Source organism: Colletotrichum godetiae, assembly GCF_030913485.1.
Source record: "Colletotrichum godetiae strain CBS 193.32 chromosome Unknown BDP55scaffold_39, whole genome shotgun sequence".
Taxonomy (NCBI): domain Eukaryota; kingdom Fungi; phylum Ascomycota; class Sordariomycetes; order Glomerellales; family Glomerellaceae; genus Colletotrichum; species Colletotrichum godetiae.
In genome coordinates this window covers 55706-71440 of record NW_026851287.1, presented here as the reverse complement: position 1 = coordinate 71440, position 15735 = coordinate 55706, and the positions used below count along the sequence as shown (strand labels likewise).

General features: G+C 54.9%; 7 protein-coding genes across 7 annotated transcripts; 5 read left to right on the top strand and 2 right to left on the bottom strand.

Moving 5' to 3' along the window:
* Positions 1 to 1194, top strand: BDP55DRAFT_673333 (uncharacterized protein). The gene has a single exon (XM_060575592.1). It carries the CDS (start codon positions 325 to 327, stop codon positions 727 to 729), a length of 405 nt encoding a protein of 134 aa, XP_060426267.1. The 5' UTR covers positions 1 to 324; the 3' UTR covers positions 730 to 1194.
* On the top strand, positions 1195 to 2947 carry BDP55DRAFT_673332 (uncharacterized protein). The gene has a single exon (XM_060575591.1). The coding sequence runs from the start codon at positions 1211 to 1213 to the stop codon at positions 2726 to 2728; it is 1518 nt and encodes a 505-aa protein (XP_060426266.1). The 5' UTR covers positions 1195 to 1210; the 3' UTR covers positions 2729 to 2947.
* On the bottom strand, positions 2948 to 3786 carry BDP55DRAFT_673330 (uncharacterized protein). Its single transcript, XM_060575590.1, has 3 exons — positions 3362 to 3786; positions 3037 to 3234; positions 2948 to 2972 (listed from the first exon to the last, which is right to left on the bottom strand). The coding sequence occupies exons 1-2, from the start codon at positions 3620 to 3622 to the stop codon at positions 3136 to 3138; spliced, it is 360 nt and encodes a 119-aa protein (XP_060426265.1). The 5' UTR covers positions 3623 to 3786; the 3' UTR covers positions 2948 to 2972; positions 3037 to 3135.
* Positions 3787 to 4385: 599 nt separating this feature from the next.
* Positions 4386 to 6094, top strand: BDP55DRAFT_252471 (3-deoxy-7-phosphoheptulonate synthase). The gene is made up of 2 exons (XM_060566287.1): positions 4386 to 4982; positions 5035 to 6094. The coding sequence occupies exons 1-2, from the start codon at positions 4516 to 4518 to the stop codon at positions 5990 to 5992; spliced, it is 1425 nt and encodes a 474-aa protein (XP_060426264.1). The 5' UTR covers positions 4386 to 4515; the 3' UTR covers positions 5993 to 6094.
* A 493-nt stretch (positions 6095 to 6587) lies between these two features.
* BDP55DRAFT_706251 (amidase) lies at positions 6588 to 8841 on the top strand. Its single transcript, XM_060578052.1, has 3 exons — positions 6588 to 6857; positions 6924 to 8310; positions 8381 to 8841. Exons 1-3 carry the CDS (start codon positions 6817 to 6819, stop codon positions 8639 to 8641), a joined length of 1689 nt encoding a protein of 562 aa, XP_060426263.1. The 5' UTR covers positions 6588 to 6816; the 3' UTR covers positions 8642 to 8841.
* A 53-nt stretch (positions 8842 to 8894) lies between these two features.
* Positions 8895 to 10637, top strand: BDP55DRAFT_673320 (methyltransferase domain-containing protein). Its single transcript, XM_060575589.1, has 4 exons — positions 8895 to 9170; positions 9237 to 9339; positions 9427 to 9567; positions 9662 to 10637. The coding sequence occupies exons 1-4, from the start codon at positions 9135 to 9137 to the stop codon at positions 10225 to 10227; spliced, it is 846 nt and encodes a 281-aa protein (XP_060426262.1). The 5' UTR covers positions 8895 to 9134; the 3' UTR covers positions 10228 to 10637.
* A 3152-nt stretch (positions 10638 to 13789) lies between these two features.
* BDP55DRAFT_558659 (ferric reductase like transmembrane component) lies at positions 13790 to 15672 on the bottom strand (the record flags this gene model as incomplete). The annotated part of the gene is made up of 5 exons (XM_060569824.1): positions 13790 to 13866; positions 13919 to 14737; positions 14790 to 15199; positions 15248 to 15502; positions 15560 to 15672. The coding sequence occupies 5 exons, from the start codon at positions 15670 to 15672 to the stop codon at positions 13790 to 13792; spliced, it is 1674 nt and encodes a 557-aa protein (XP_060426261.1).
* Between the last annotated feature and the right edge of the window lie 63 nt (positions 15673 to 15735).

Here is a 15735-nt window from a genome sequence, read left to right as displayed (position 1 = left end):
TGATGTTTGTGAATACTCCAAAGTCCCTGGACCCTTGTCCGTATCTGACAAGGTGACGCATGTTGGCCGCGCGTTCTTTTGATTGGACCAACCAAAGTCCCGAGTCTCCAGAGAGCGCGCTTAACTTGACTCGGTGTTCCGGGATGGCAGGAGAAGGCATTGATTGATAAGGAAGATCCATCCGACACACATGAGACTCCGAGCTTTGATACCGATTGTTTGCCTGAATGTGGCGAAGATGATAAGCTAGACTTCCTCTTCCTTTCCTCTTCCTTTCCTCTTTTTATCTTCATTTGCATTTCATAGAATCACCGAAGAAAAAGCATGCGTTCACTGCGAGCCTTGACGACGTCGCTGCTGGCGGTGCAGTTCACTGCCGTCGCGGCGGATGAGGTACAGAAACCCGTGGGTGTATCATCATCGTCGTCGTCGTCATCGACATCATATTCATCATCTCAAGATGAGTCCAACCCTTCATCGCCGTTTACAGCAACACCAAAGAGTGATGGTACAGATCCATCACCATGGTACGCTCGACTGAATTACTCGTCGCCCGCGCCTCACCTGTTTGCTTCGGCGTATGGATTGCTCCAGCAGTGGAGTAACACAGTGTTCCCTAACGGACACACGATGGCGGCGGTGGAGGTACCCGCGTTTACGCTGCTTTATCACGGGAGGATGGATGAGGAGGATGTGCCGAGTCCGGAGTGGCTTGCTTTTGATATGTGAGTTTTTTTGGTTGCACGATCCCCTTCCGCTGTTTTTGTGTGTGCCCGTGTTATTCATGGTTTCGATACGTGTTTGGTTGTGATGTAGATGTTTCATGGTGTGTGTGTGTGTGTATGTGTGTTTGTGATACCGAGTCTCGTAGATGAAAAGTTTACTGGCTTGGGCAGGCTAACACGAATACAATTTCAGAGAAATGGCCTACGGTATAATGGGCAGCACCCGCCAAAGCTACATGCTAACATACCAAACCACGCGGCCCGTGAAAGCGCTCTACTTTGACGGCGAGTCCGCTGCGCTGATGGGGTTCGGGCAGCTGGACACGCAGATGCTGCATTTATACGGCAACGTATCCGGTCCGAAGAGTGATGGAGGTCCGTGGCGCGGGTTGGAGCCCGAGTATCAGAGGGCCATGGGGCTCTGCGACTGGTTGTTGGAGAAGGGGCTGCGCGGACCGGGGTGGGGGTTTGAGGGGGTGGTGAGGATGAATACGGGGTTCGAGATGATTTGGTGTGATTTTGGGGGTGGGGGGAGTTTGAGGTTGGTTGGGAGGGGGAATGTTACTGCGCCGCAGTTGAGGGAGGGGGATGATGATGATGGAGAGAAGACGGTGGAGGGGGATGAGGTTGAGGGAGACGTGAAGAAGGCAGATGGGAGGATGCATGGCGAAGAAGGGGTGCCGACGTCGGTGTACCCGCTCCCACCGCAGCCGACGCTGACAGACCGGCCCGTAAGCCCTTCCCGTCCGCCGATGCCGCCCAACTGGCGCGAGATCATGGGTCCCGCCGAGCGAGAGCCGTTTTTGCAGACGCAGGGGTGGGGATGGTTTGCTTCCGCGACGTGGCACTACGGGTCCAATGGTCTCGGGCAGGGCAAAGGGGAGACGAGGGCGCGGGTGCTCGGGTGCGGGATCACGAGCTGGTACGCGGATCGATTCTGGGGATCCGGTGCGGAGGAGGAGCGGACGAGGTTGAATCTTACTGCGGAGGGGTATTGGACTGGTGATGGAGGAGAGGGTGGTGTTGGGAACCGGAGTGAGGCGTTGGCGAAGCTTGGGAGGCGGAGAAGGATGCATCATTTGGAGAATGTGACGGCTGAGACGGCGGCGGGGATGAGGTGGGAGACGGAGGTGATGTTGAGGGATGCGCTTGTGGGCGAGGGGGGGTGTAGTGGGATGGAGTGGGTGAGTTCCATGGGGGAGATTGTGCAGCGGACGGCTGGGCATTTGATGGTTATGGAGGAGGGGGCGAGGTTCGGCGGCGATGGTGATGGTGGTGACCGGGACTGGGGGAATGTGACGGCGGTGAGGGAGTGGTTGTACAAGTTGCGTGGGCAGAGTCACATGTTTTTGGTTTCTTTCCTGGAGTATCCGCGCGAGATTGATAGACAGACGTGGGATGTCCGGGGCGCGCTGTTTGCGGAGACGTATTCGCGGTGTCGGTATCGGTACACGAGGTTGATGGTTGATTTACCGCTCAGCGTGAGGGAGCGGGATCTGAGGGACGCGGTGGAGGAGGTCATGGGTGGCATCTGCGAGGTGTTGCTGGAGGTAGGGTTCGGTATCGAGAGGGCGTGGTATGATCTCGAGAGAGGGGAGACGTCGGAGCTGGAGGCTGCGAGCGAGAGGTGGGCGGACGGTGTGAGGCGGCTTCGGGCGTGGGTTGGTTGGGAAGGGGAGTTCATCCGGTGCCGGGAGGTGTGCGGGTGGGATGAGCGATGCTATATCCCCATGTGGCCGTTGTTGAGGTCCGTGTGGGGTGGCAGGAGACCGAGGCCGCCTCCGGAAGGTGGACTGGGGAACGGGACGGAGCCTGGGTATGGTCCGCCGCCGCCGCCGCCGCCGTATCGGGGTCGGGGACCTGGGTATGGTGGGAACCATACCGGGCCGCCTGGGCGTGGGATGCCGGGGCGGAGTCCGATATGGATGGGCGATGAGACGGATCTGTGGGAGCCAAAGTGCGTTAAGATGGAGGATATCATGCCCAGGGCGAGGGGAAACTAGATTTCACTTGCGTCGTCAGTGAGTCAATATGAATGGTGCTCATGTTTCAGCTTCATAGATCAATGTCAGTGATGGCAAGAAGTCGGCGTTCGTCGAGCTGTCACGCTTGTCAAGGGCCGAGTCTGGTTCAGATCGAATCACGATGAGTATGCCGTCTAGGTAGAAACAAGTGAGGTCCAATGCAGTCCACCTGGGAAGAAGGGCGTTCAATTCTATTTCAAGCTCGAGACATTGGTCATCTGATCTGTGTACCGCAAAAGTTAGCCTTGCCGTGATAAGAAACTGTGCCGAAGTAGACGGAGACGAACCATTGAATAACATGTGTAATCCTGGGCCTGAACAAACGTAACCTAAAACTTTTACTCCGAAGTCTATAACCATGCCAGCCGTCAACCACCTCGAACCGTTCATGAGCGCAGGTACGCCTTCATCGCCTTGACCGCATCGCCGTCGTTGGCCTTGAGCAGCTCCGTCGCCTTGGGCTTGGTGAGCTCCAGTTCGTCAACCTATGTTCCGTCAGCATGTATCCGTCTCATACATTCCCGTCATTCAACAAATCTGCCTTGTCTCCAATGACCCGGACCCCCATCTCCCGGCCGTCCCCCAGTGTATCAGGTAGGGAGGTTGACTAACCAGCAGCGCAACGTCGGCGGCATCGACCTTGACATTCTTCACCTCTTTCTTGGCAGCGGTGGCGCCACCCAGACCCTTGATCGCCTTCTGCGCGGCATCGACATCGACCTGCCCGCTTCCTGAATCGTCGCCGCCGGCATCGAGACTGGCGAGGGCGGACGCCGCCTTGCGGTCCTCGGCTGACTTTGCGGGCTGGACCTCCTCCTCGACATCACCGGCGGTGGCGCCCTCGACGACGGTGGGGGGCTGCTTCTCAGACATTGTGTTCGGAGTGTGTAGGTAATTATTTAATCGGTCGATTCGAGGGGCTTTGGATCGGAGTTTGAGAGGTGGGACTATTCGCGTTGAAGAGCTGTGACGTTGTGTGAACAGTCGGGCACGGCACGGCGGCGCAGGAGGCAGCTCTATCGGAATCGAATTTGTGGTGGGGCAGGTTTAAGGTGGGGGCGGGGAGGGGGAGAGCTACCCTCCGGTACGTACCTCGCCGAAGGTACCTTAGGTCAGGTATCCGCAGGTGAGGGGAGGTGTGCCGCCACGGCCGCTTACACCGATGGTGAGCGTTCGAGGTAGGTCGGTACGCCTCGGCATAGCGTTGCCCTGGAGGAGGACAATGTACAACTTTATTTCTCAGGTTTAGCACCAAAGACGCACACCACAAACTCGACACACAAACACGCAGGGTTTGACGGATGGTATGGTTCCTGAGTTTGCTCTCTTCGGTTCCGTCCCTCTCGTTGTCATTGGCCAATTTCGAGCGAAGCAAGCACACCGTTGCAGGTTACCAGGCCCTTGCCCGTTATTAAGGATTTTTCTGCTCGCATTCATCCCACTCACCGGTCCATTTCACTACCTTGCCTAGTAAGGTAGGCACAGCGGAGTATCCAGATTCGATCACTTCGTGTTCCAAGCGCTTTTGAACCACTTTGCTGTTGACTCACCAAGGTACATATACTAGGTCTCTTTCCCTCTGTTATGACTTTCAGGTTGAATCATTTTCAAAGCCATTGCTGATTTCACTTCAAGTCAACTTACTTGTTATTACTCCAGCTTCCATCTACGTCGGTTCTGGGCAACGAATCAACTCGGCACCACTTGACTGTCCACCATTTTGTCTTGAGTCACCAACACCGGTGACCAACACAGCACATCACACTATGTCCTCCTCCGCAGATTGGTCGCCCGACTCCTGGCGCTCAAAACCCATCAAGCAAGCTCCCGCCTACCCAGATGAAGCGGGCTTGAAAAAGTCCGTCAAAGAACTGGGACGTCTACCCCCCATTGTTCACCCAAAGGAGATTGTCGCACTCAAGCAGCACCTGCGTGATGTGGCCCTCGGCGAGGCTTTCCTGCTCCAGGGCGGCGACTGCGCGGAGCTATTTGACTACTGCGAGCCCAATGCAATCGAGTCAAAGATTAAGCTGCTGCTGCAGATGAGTCTGGTTCTCGTCTGGGGTGCTGACAAGAAGGTGGTGCGCATTGGGCGTATGGCTGGTCAGTATGCCAAGCCGAGATCGAGCCCTACGGAAATAGTTGATGGTGTGGAGATGCCTTCATTCCGGGGAGACATCCTCAACGGCTTCCAAGTCGATGAGCGCGAAATTGACCCGCAGAGACTCGTAAAGTGAGTCAGGCAGAAAATCGTGTGTCACCACAAGAGCTAACCAGCACCAAAGAGCCTACCAGTATTCCTCAGCAACCCTCAACTACATCAGAGCTTGCCTCTCATCAGGCATCGCCGATCTCCACAGGCCGCTGGACTGGGGCCTGGGCCATGTCCGGGATCCGGAGCTGAAGAGAAAGTACTCCGAGGCCGTCCTCTCCCTCACAGACATGCTCCGCTTCCTGCACACCATCGGCGCCGACCGGAGCGACAAGCTGGACACGGTCGACCTCTTCACCAGCCACGAGGGCCTCCTCCTCGAGTACGAACAGCCGCTGACCCGCCTCCTGGAGACGCCCGTCCCGCGTCCCACAGCAAACGGCAACGGCTCCCGGAACGGCAGCGGCCCCACCGAGACCAAGAAGGAGTACTACGACACCTCGGCCCATTTCCTCTGGATCGGCGACCGCACCCGACAGATCGACGGCGCCCACGTCGAGTTCTTCCGCGGCATCGCCAACCCCATCGGCATCAAGGTCGGACCCACCACGCCCGTAGACGACCTCCTCGCCCTGCTGCGCGCGCTAAACCCGGACAAGGAGCCCGGTAAGATCACCCTCATCACGCGGTACGGCGCCTCGAAAGTGCGCTCGCTGCTGCCGGCGCACATCCGCGCCGTCGAGGACAGCGAGTACAATCGCTGCGTTGTCTGGCAGTGCGACCCCATGCACGGCAACACGGTCTCGACGGGCGGCGGCATCAAGACGCGGCGGTTCCGCGACATCTTTGAGGAGCTGCAGGAGACGCTGCGCATTCACAAGGAGCAAAAGAGTTATTTGGGCGGCGTCCACCTCGAGCTCACTGGTGATGCTGTGACGGAGTGCCTGGGTGGTAGCGAGGGATTGGACGAGGATGATTTGTCGACCAACTACACGAGTTTCTGCGACCCGAGACTCAATGAGAAGCAGGCGCTCGAGTTGGCGTTCTTGATTGCGGATCACTACAGGAACGAGAGAAGACCGGTTTTGTGAAGCGGTCTTGGGTTAGCAGAAAGTACATTAAGCAGCGGCATTTGGGCATTTGGGAACAAAATTGATGATAAAAAGCTTTTCCTTTCGTACCTGAGATGAGTTCATTTTACAGCCAACCTCAGTCATGCCACTAATGCCAGGCACGCATGATTCAATGACAGTGACAGTCATGGCGTAAAACCTGGGGTAAGCCACGAGCACCATCACACTTTTAAGTACCTGCAGAACTCCCTTAGGACACATTGACCTCTCACACCGTCAGGAGCAAGCACGCCAGAGGGATGAATCGATTCGATAATGAAACATGCAACCGCAGCTGGACCGCATCTCGGCTCACCTTGGACCCAACATGCGGGGAGGCCCTGGTGTTGTTGGTTCGTGTCCACTGGCTCACCGACGCATTCACTTACCCAGCAGGGAAGTTTCAGGCGGATATCAGCGGGCCAAAGATAAGGTGGCAGGTGAGGTACCCTTACTTGACCTTACCCAAGGTAGCTGCTTAGCAGGCTCTGGGACTCTGTACAGCGCGCCTTACGCCCTTTTACCCCAGCGGCCGATAAGGGGAGCGGGGCTTCCCCGCGACTCCGCCGGCTACCCGTGACCGAGCGTGTAAGTACCTTGACCCCGACGCCGTCTCTCCTCTCCTCTCCCTTGATAAATCCCAAGCTCTCATCCTGCATCCATCATCTTACAACAAACCTTCACGCTCTTCTCACCTTTACATCGTGAATTTTCACAGATTCAAGACTAGCTTCACCTTGTTCTCATAGTCGTAGCAACACCTGGTCAACACATACTTAGAACTCACCACCCACACATACAAGATGGTCTATCCATTCGACTATCTCCAACATCGTCGTGACTGGTCTGCCATCCCACCCGTGCCTATAACCCGCAAAACCCCCGAGGTTCACTGACACATAGGAAACAGCAACTTCAAGCAATCTGAACGCGCAGACAGAATCCGTCGTCTCACGGCCTACAAAGGCCCCTTTTCTCCACAAGACCGCCAGATCCTGGATAAACCCATCGAGGAACTCGTCCAAGATGTCCACAAGACCGTCCTGAAACCCATTGACATTCTCAAAACCTACGGCAAAGTCGCTCTCAAGGCCCACGAACGCACAAACTGCCTCACCGAGGTCATGCTCGAGTCCGCCGAGAAGTGGGTGGCCGACGGCTCCGTCAACCTCAAGGGCCCTCTAGCCGGCATCCCCGTCAGCCTCAAAGACACAATCGTCGTCGGCGGCTACGACACCACCGTCGGCTTCAGCAGCTTCGTAGGCAACAAGACCGCCACCGACGGCCCCGTCGTCCGCCTCCTCAAAGACGCCGGTGCCGTCCCCTACGTGAAAACCAACCTGCCCATCACCCTCCTCAGCTTCGAGTCCACAAACGACGTCTGGGGCCGCTGCACGAACCCGCATAACACCCGCTATTCCCCTGGAGGCTCCACGGGCGGTGAGTCCGCGCTCCTAGCCATGGGAGGACGCATCGGCATCGGCAGTGACGTCGCCGGCAGCGTGAGAGCGCCGGCGCATTTCTCAGGCTGTTATAGTCTCCGCTGCTCCACGGGCCGGTGGCCGAAACTGGGCTTCTGCACGAGCATGCCGGGCCAGGAGGGCGTGCCGTCCGTGTATAGCCCCATGACGAGGACGCTGGACGACCTGCGGTACTTCACGCGCGCCGTGGTGGGGATGAAGCCGTGGGAGTACGATTACAGTGTCCACCCGCTGGCGTGGCGAGCCGAGACCGAAAAGGCGTGGCTGGACGACGGGAAGAAGCTCCGCGTCGGCGTGATGCGCACCGACGGCGTCGTGGACCCCAGCCCGGCGTGCCGGCGCGCGCTGGAGATGGTCGAGAACGCGCTGCGCAAGCAGGGCCACGAGATTATCGAGGTTAATCCCCCTTCTCCCTACGAAGGTCTCAAGATTGCCGCCCTGGCGCTCAACGCCGACGGGTGTCAGATGTTTAGCACGTTTTTCCGCACGGGGGAGTGGAATGACCCTGGCGCGGCGCAGATGAAGTTTTTGATGAACCTCGCCAGCCCGCTGCGATACTTGTACTATCTCTGGGTCAAGTACGTCCGTCGCGACGACATCTGGGCGGGTCTCGTACGGGATTGGCGGCCGCAGTCGGCGTTTGAGAACTGGAAGCTCGTCGCGAGGCGGGAGGCGTACCGGAATAAGTGGTTTGACTGGTGGAACGCGGCCGAGGTGGACTTTTTGATCACGCCGCCTAATGCGACGCCTGCTGTGCCGCATGATGGGATGAAGGATGCGTGTAGTAGCTGCGGGTACACGTTCCTCTTCAACTTGGTGAGTTTGTTTTCCAATTGTTCACGATTCATGCGTTTGAGGAATAGTGAGTGGCTAATCAACTATCTAGCTCGACTACACCGCCGGCGTCCTCCCCGTGACACACGTGGACAAGGACCTGGACCAGCTGCCCGCGGACTTCAACATCAAGAAGCTCAATGGCGTGGCATACGGTGCGTATAAGCTGTACGATGCCAAGGATATGCACGGCCTGCCCGTCGGCGTCCAGGTCGTGGGCAGGAGGTTGGAGGAGGAGAAGGTGTTGTCACTCATGCAGAGGGTAGAGGATGCTTTGGGCGACGAAAAGTACAAGCTGTTGGACATTGACTAAGCTTTTTGGGAATGGAGTCCATTCGAAAAGGCAGACAATCTAGATTGTCGTAGCTAATGATTTCGCGTCAACTGAAGACAAAAAGATCAAGTCATTCTTCTCCGCCGATTTCGCGACCGACGTTATATAATGTAAATCAGATCATTGGATAGAATTCAGTCATAGGGCCTCCCAAATTGGATTCCGGATATAACAAGCCATGTCTACGGAGTGTGAGCTTCAGTATTGCATATCGGATCCCCGTGCCGTGAAAGTCAGATAGTCGGGGGGAGGGGGGATGCGGGGCAGCGTGCGGCCGTCGAACAGGTCCGATCTCGGACGGTCGTCGCATCCTCCCATCTTCACTCATTCCACTTAAACTTCAGATTGCGTGTAAGTCGGAGACGAGAGAAAGTTATATAAACTCGCAACGTACTCGTAAAGGTCCTTTCCATCTATTCATACCCCATCATACCCTCCCGTCCAGAATCATCTTTCGAATCCTAAATCAAACATGGCCGAACAAAAAGAGGATAAGTGGTCATCCGAGGTAAGCCTTATTAGCTCGAGTATCAATCAACCATCATCGCCAGCCTTAGACTCACAAAATACCCAGGCCTACCAGCACTCCGCCTCCTTCGTCCCCAAGTTGGCGACCAAGGTGGTCCAGTGGCTCGATGTGCAAAAGGACGATGTCATTCTCGACGTCGGCTGCGGTGGTGAGTCCCAGACCTCGATCCTTCACACCCGTCCTCTCGACGATGGACTTGACCGTAGTACAGTACACCAGGCTAACGTTCAAGCAGACGGCATCCTCGACGTCGAATTCGGAAAAGTCCTCTCCCAAGGAAAAGGCTCCCTCCACGGCATCGACGCCTCCCCAGGCATGATCTCCGCCGCCAAGAAGGCCGTCTCAGCAGCAGGCCTCTCAAACTGCGAGTTCGAAGGTACAGCTCTCCTCTCTTCTCTCCTCTCTACCATATCCAAACGAATTGGCAACTCTTCCCTGTGCGAAACTAACACTGCCCCCCCCCATCCCAGTCCTCGACGCAACAAAAATCACAACCTCCTCAACACCCACCCTACACACCCCAACCTTCACAAAAGCCTTCTCCAACGCAGCCCTCCACTGGATCCTCCGCCCCCCAGGCTCCCACATCCCCGTCTTCACCGCCATCCGCGACGCCCTCCTCCCGGGCGCCACCTTTGCCCTCGAAATGGGCGGTCTAGGCAACGTAGCCGAGATGCGTACCGCCATCGTCATGGCCGTCGCGCGGCGCGTGGGGATAGAGAAGGCCGTCGCCGTAGACCCTTGGTTCTTCCCCGATGAAGAGTGGTTGAAGACGGTGCTCGAGAAGGAGGTCGGCGGGTGGGAGGTGTTGAAAGTCGAGAGGGAGTGGAGGCCTACGACGGCGGATAAGGGCGGCGTGGAGGGGTGGGTTAGGTTGATGGGGAAGGAACTGTTGGATGCTGTGCCGGAGGAGGGCGGGCAGAGGGAGGAGGTTGTTAGGGAGATCGTGGAGGTGTTGAGGCATGTTTGTAGGATTCCGGGGGATGGGGAGATGATTAGCTACGTGAGGTTGCGGTGTCTTGCGAGGAAGCTTTAGGTTGAGGTGGCTAGGCGAAAGGGTATGTGTCTGGTGATGGGGACGAGAATTAGAGAAGTGTGTAGACGCTGGCTCAGTACTTCTGTTGCCAGTAGTCCCCGACCTACAAAGCGTGTTCACTCTTGAAGGACCAGAACGACAGGAACCCACACCACTTGCAATGGTTACAAGTGGCGAGGTTTTCGGTGGGAGGGATCATCAAAGACAAGAGACCAGGTATAATGAGACCGACCTCGAACGTCTCTTTCAGTTACTAAAGCTGCCCAAGAACGCTCACCGTCTCGTTCGCTCCACCTCCCTTCGGCTCGAACGTATTCGTCACGAACAATCACGACCTTACAAGAGCTGCTTAGTCACGGACGTTTAATTGTAATAAGTGCTTTAAGTTATAGCACCAAGGCTGCCTTGACCTGCTAGTGTTAAAGTAGAGCTTTCTGAGAGAAACCTGTGGTTTACTTATTATAAGCTCGCCTCTACGTGGGCACCAGCCCACTGCCTACTAATTTCGGCTTGAACATGTATAAAGTAAACACGCTTTTAAGAAGCGAATTCTGCAGAAGCGGCTCCTTAATTTCACTTTTTGCAATGACTGGAAAGAGAAGACGGCATTGCATCATGTATCGCAGCTCATCTAGAAGTTGGTCCACACATCCTTTGAAAGCGAAAGCTATGACGTGCTGCCACTAATAAAGAGATAGAGACAAAGCATAACTCGTCACAGTTCATCATAAGGACGGGAATATCAGGAAGCAATGCTACGTCAGCTACGCTCTAAGTCTACTTCCGTGGCTCTCCAACCTTCATGTATCGTGATCAAGTTTGCACAGTCTCACGGAGATGCGCATCTAGTTACTATAAGTAGGCTCGCATTCAACTCGATCCCATGTTCCATGCGCCACACCACTGGCGGACTTGTTGTGATGCTCCTGTTCTTCGAGACAGTCTTTAGTGGCTTATTTTCTCTGACTCGTGATAACCATGGCCAGCCCTTGTACCTCATCTTTCAACTACATAGTACTCAAAGGCACTCTCAATCACTCTATCACCCATCTCAGTCTCCATCCCGCACATCGACGCCACATATTCGTGCGAGAGCGAGACGAACAGTGTGAGAGAGATAAAGGCTTCAGTATAACTCAGGCTTACTCGGGCTTTCCATTCTGAGCGGTTAATCTGACTGCCGCCATCAAGTCTTCCTCACTCCGCTGACTTGGACACAAGTGCCAGCTCAAGGCCACCGCCGTGTGGCTCTCGATAACATCTGCATCTATCCGTACCGACTACCATTATTCTCAATCCCCGTGAGGCATCCTTATCCGGCCTTGTGCATCGAGGCAGTTGGGGATAATGAAAGATCCATCCTTGTGAAAACCTTCTAGAGGGTTCATATTTCCCGCTCAGCAAATGGAGCACGGTCTCGAGAAGCCGAACCCGTCTTCCCAGCCATATCGACTCGCTTTCCAGCAACTCGAAAAAGTCATAATCTGATCAATAGACACATTTCATCCCCCCACAAAGCCGTAACCTCAATAGAAGGTCTTCATGTCATAACCGGGCAAGATTTGCCCCTCTCACCGACGTAGACTAGACCACCCGAAAGAGAAGAGGCTATAAATACCAATCCGGCCAACCACGTAAGCGTTTCGAAGATACTCACAATGTTGGGACGAACTTTTCTCTCCCATAACCGCACTGGGCTTTCGACCAGCTCGCACGGTCACAGCCTCATACCGAAGGGATGATGAAAACCACCCGGTCTCTCAACAGTGACCCGGGTCCTTTCGACTCACCTTGGATTAGAAAACATATCATACATGGAGTAAACTGCTCAGTAGGCCGACGAAACCTGATCAAGGAGCCCTGGGAAGATCATAGGTGAGAAGAACGGGCAAAAGACGCGTTTAATGCTAGCGGAACCCGTCCGAACTCCACCCCAACCCGGACACCATCCGTATACCTTAGCGCCACTTTCACCCGGTCCGTCCGTCCGTCCGCCCGCCTTGCCCCACCATCCCGAACTCGCAACGGCATCATTCTAATCCTACCCATCTCATCTTCCACTACCTATCCGTACCTAATTACTTACCTGGCTCAACTCAACAAAGTCTCACTCTCTCCATCTTCGGCGCCCACATAATCCTTCACTTGATCAAGCTCATCCCAGTAGTGACCGCATCATCCCCATACCCCCCGCCCAGCGCTCACGATTAAGTGCCAGCTGAGAAAGAGAAAGAGAGAACATCAATGTCAACCATAAGTTGCCGTCACACCCTATCAACCCGTCATAGCCGCCGTCTCCAGATTTCCCAAACCTTCTCACAAACCCCTTTTCTTACTTTTTCCAGGGATTTCACCACAAGGGAGTTGACATCAAAGAAAAGACAAAATCAGTTATTCCCGTCCGTCCCCAGGATCCAAAATCCCGACTACATCATTTCAAACCAATAATCTAAATCACATCGTACCACAAGACACACCACACGTACCTTGAACACGGCATACACCACCAGCGGGGCCGACTTTTCATCCAGCCACGCAACCACCAGCAACAAGTCAAAGGGAGAAAACCTCAAAACATCAACGGTTTGAAATGCAACCACAACCGTCCACCCAAGCCCTGCACGTACCACACCTACCACATCACAGGGAAAAGTAAGCCCGTCCCCCTCCCCATCTCCACTCGATCGTCAGAAGAGGCAACCCAAGTCTCCCGCTTCTCTTTTCCCTCAATCACATAGACCACATGTAGGCTCATGCAGCCCAACACACGATTCAACGAGTGGTCCCAGCCCCAATCAAGACTACTCGAGTCCAGACTTTTTCAACAACAGCAAGACGGGCGAACGGCGAAGCCGGACCCTGAAAAAGCTGCGAGTCGTGGACCGGAGGCACTCCGGTGGGAAGCTTCGGAGGAAGGAATACTCCGTTCTAGCTCTTCCCTGCTGCTTGATGCTCTCTGTAACCTCGTTCCCTACGAGCATGCCCCTGCTTAGAGCGTGTCGCCGTCAGTAGTCGCACCCATTCCGGTTCAGTTCTGATGTCGTTCACGTCATCTCATGACAGCGGTTCGCACCAGTGGCTGTGCAAGATCGAATGAAATCATTATCACTTATCCTATCTACCCAAGGCCCATGAACACCTGTTTCTTTCTAGATCATGATGAATATTTGAAAACCTGGAAATATAACAAGTTGCCATAGCTGAAAAAATGTGATATATGGACTTTGTATATATATGAGAGAACATTGACCGCCTGCCACCTCCGCCCATCGTCAAGAAATAATAGGTGAGGGCGCGGATGGCGGCAAAAGTGGTAAGAGATGATGCACATCGCTGAGGGGGTTTCTTAATGCATTCCAGCCAACGCCTTCCCGCTTGCCGTTATTCAGCCGGTTCTCCTCTCGGAGCGCTGCTTCCCGCGGTCCCACTGCTGAGAGGCTCCTCGTAGCTATAGATGTCGTCTCCTGGTATGAGATTCTCCTCCACGTACAGAACTCGAGGCTTTCGCCAAGGCTCCTCGTTTTTTGACTTTTACTTTTCATTAACTCAGCCATCTTCACGCTTAGAAGTGCTCCTTCCAGAATCGGAAGTTGACTTCGCGAACATCGGCATCCTTGCAAGCCTGCTTGATGTCGCGAGCTACATAAGTCGTTAGTCAGGATATTGGAAGAGATGGGAGCAAGATGCTTACCAGCTACTGAGGGACCGCAGAAGTAAACACCGACAGTTGTGCGCATGCTACCTTCCAAGCCGTTGAGGTATGTTCTGTCCAAAATGCCATCGCGCATGGTTGTGAAAAGCTTGGAGAAGTTGGGTCTACCAAAGTTCGTGCGGGACTTGAGCTCAGTGAGGGGGTCGTGGTCTGATCCAACGGAGTTGAGCACAATGTTCTGCGTGGTATCCATGTCTAGCTTCTGAGTGAGATAGGTGTGAATCTTCAAGAACTCGACGCCGGAGCTACCAGGAACGCGAGCTGCCTCGTTAGACTGCTCTTCGAGCGATGACAGGAGAGTCTGGAACCATTCGAAGGAGCCGGTGTCCTTGCAGACCCAGATGAATTCGACACGGCGAAGACGAGTTGGCGGGTTCGGGCTGTTGCGCAAGTGCCAAATGTTCTTGAGGATTGAAGCCCAGGGAGTGACGCCAATACCAGTACCAATGAGCACGGCAATTTCGTTCTCAAAAACGTCTTCGGCGGGAGCACCGTAGGGGCCATCGATGCGAAGGTCAGGCATCTGCTGGCCGTTCTGAAGAGCAACCTCGTACATTCCCATGGGGTCAACGCCATCGTAAAGCTTAGCCTGAGCCGAGCCAGCACCAACGGCGTCACCAAGAGCCCGAGTGAAGTCACCGACCTGGCGAACGTGAACCGAGATATAAGGATCGAACGGGCAAGAGGTAATAGTGAAGGGGTGCCACTGGTAGTTGGAGAGAGAAGGCACTTGGAGGAAGAGCCACTGGCCAGCCTTGTACTTGAACGAGGGCTTGTTGAACTGCAACTCAACGACATCTGGAAACCAGTCAGCATCATGACCAAAACAGATAGCACAACAGAAACTTACCGTATGGGTGGCGGACAACACGAGTGATCTTGGTACGGCGGCGAGCGCGGACCTCACGATAGGTACGCTCCATGAGGTAGAAAGCTCCGGTCCAAAGCTCCCATCTCCAGCCGAGGTAGCCGATGCAGTGATCCCAGTAATCCTTTCCGGCAAATGGAGAGTACGGCAAGGCGGTGTCACGCACGAAGCAGCCAGTGGTGTGGGTGTACAGTCCCAGGAAAAAGGGAATGAAGAGGTGGTGAGTGTACCAGAACGTCTCGAATGATTGCTGGCGAATGCGGGCGTGTGCAGTGGTGTACATCAGGAGCATGCATAGCAGCATGACATGGCCGGTGACACCACCTGCCTGGGCGTAGTGAATCTGGATAGCCGTGACGGGACGAATTTGTGTTCTCTCAACGTTGAAGAAGCTGTACATGTTAGCGAGTGGTCTTCTTGCAACATATGCTGGCACCTACTTGATGTAATGAGCAGAGGTGTGCAAGATGGTAAATCCAAGCATGGAGTACGCCAGCTGTCTGTGCAACCAAAGGTTCTCGTCGAGAGGGAGAAAGCGAAGCTTAGGTCGGATCCATCGCATGACCGTTCGGCAGACCGGGAGCAGGATAAGCATTCCATCGACACTAAGAACCAAACCAGCACCTCTTGAAATCCAGACCGAGTACTGCAAAGTGTTCAGACCAGCCAGCCTCGCGTCCATTGCCTGCTTCCACCTGGCGAAGAGTTAGAATCGACGTGTACACGGATGCGATGTGTGAATGGAGGCTTACCATCCATAGGCGAAGATGCCAAAGTGAAAGGTCCAGAAGAGGAAGTGAAAGGCCAACTTCTGAGCAGTAAACTGCTTCTTGACCAGAACCCCGAAGGTCAGGTCGCCCGCCATCTTGATTCGATTTCGATTGCCCTCCTATTCGTAGCTGTATTAGGGTGTCGACCTGCGACAATA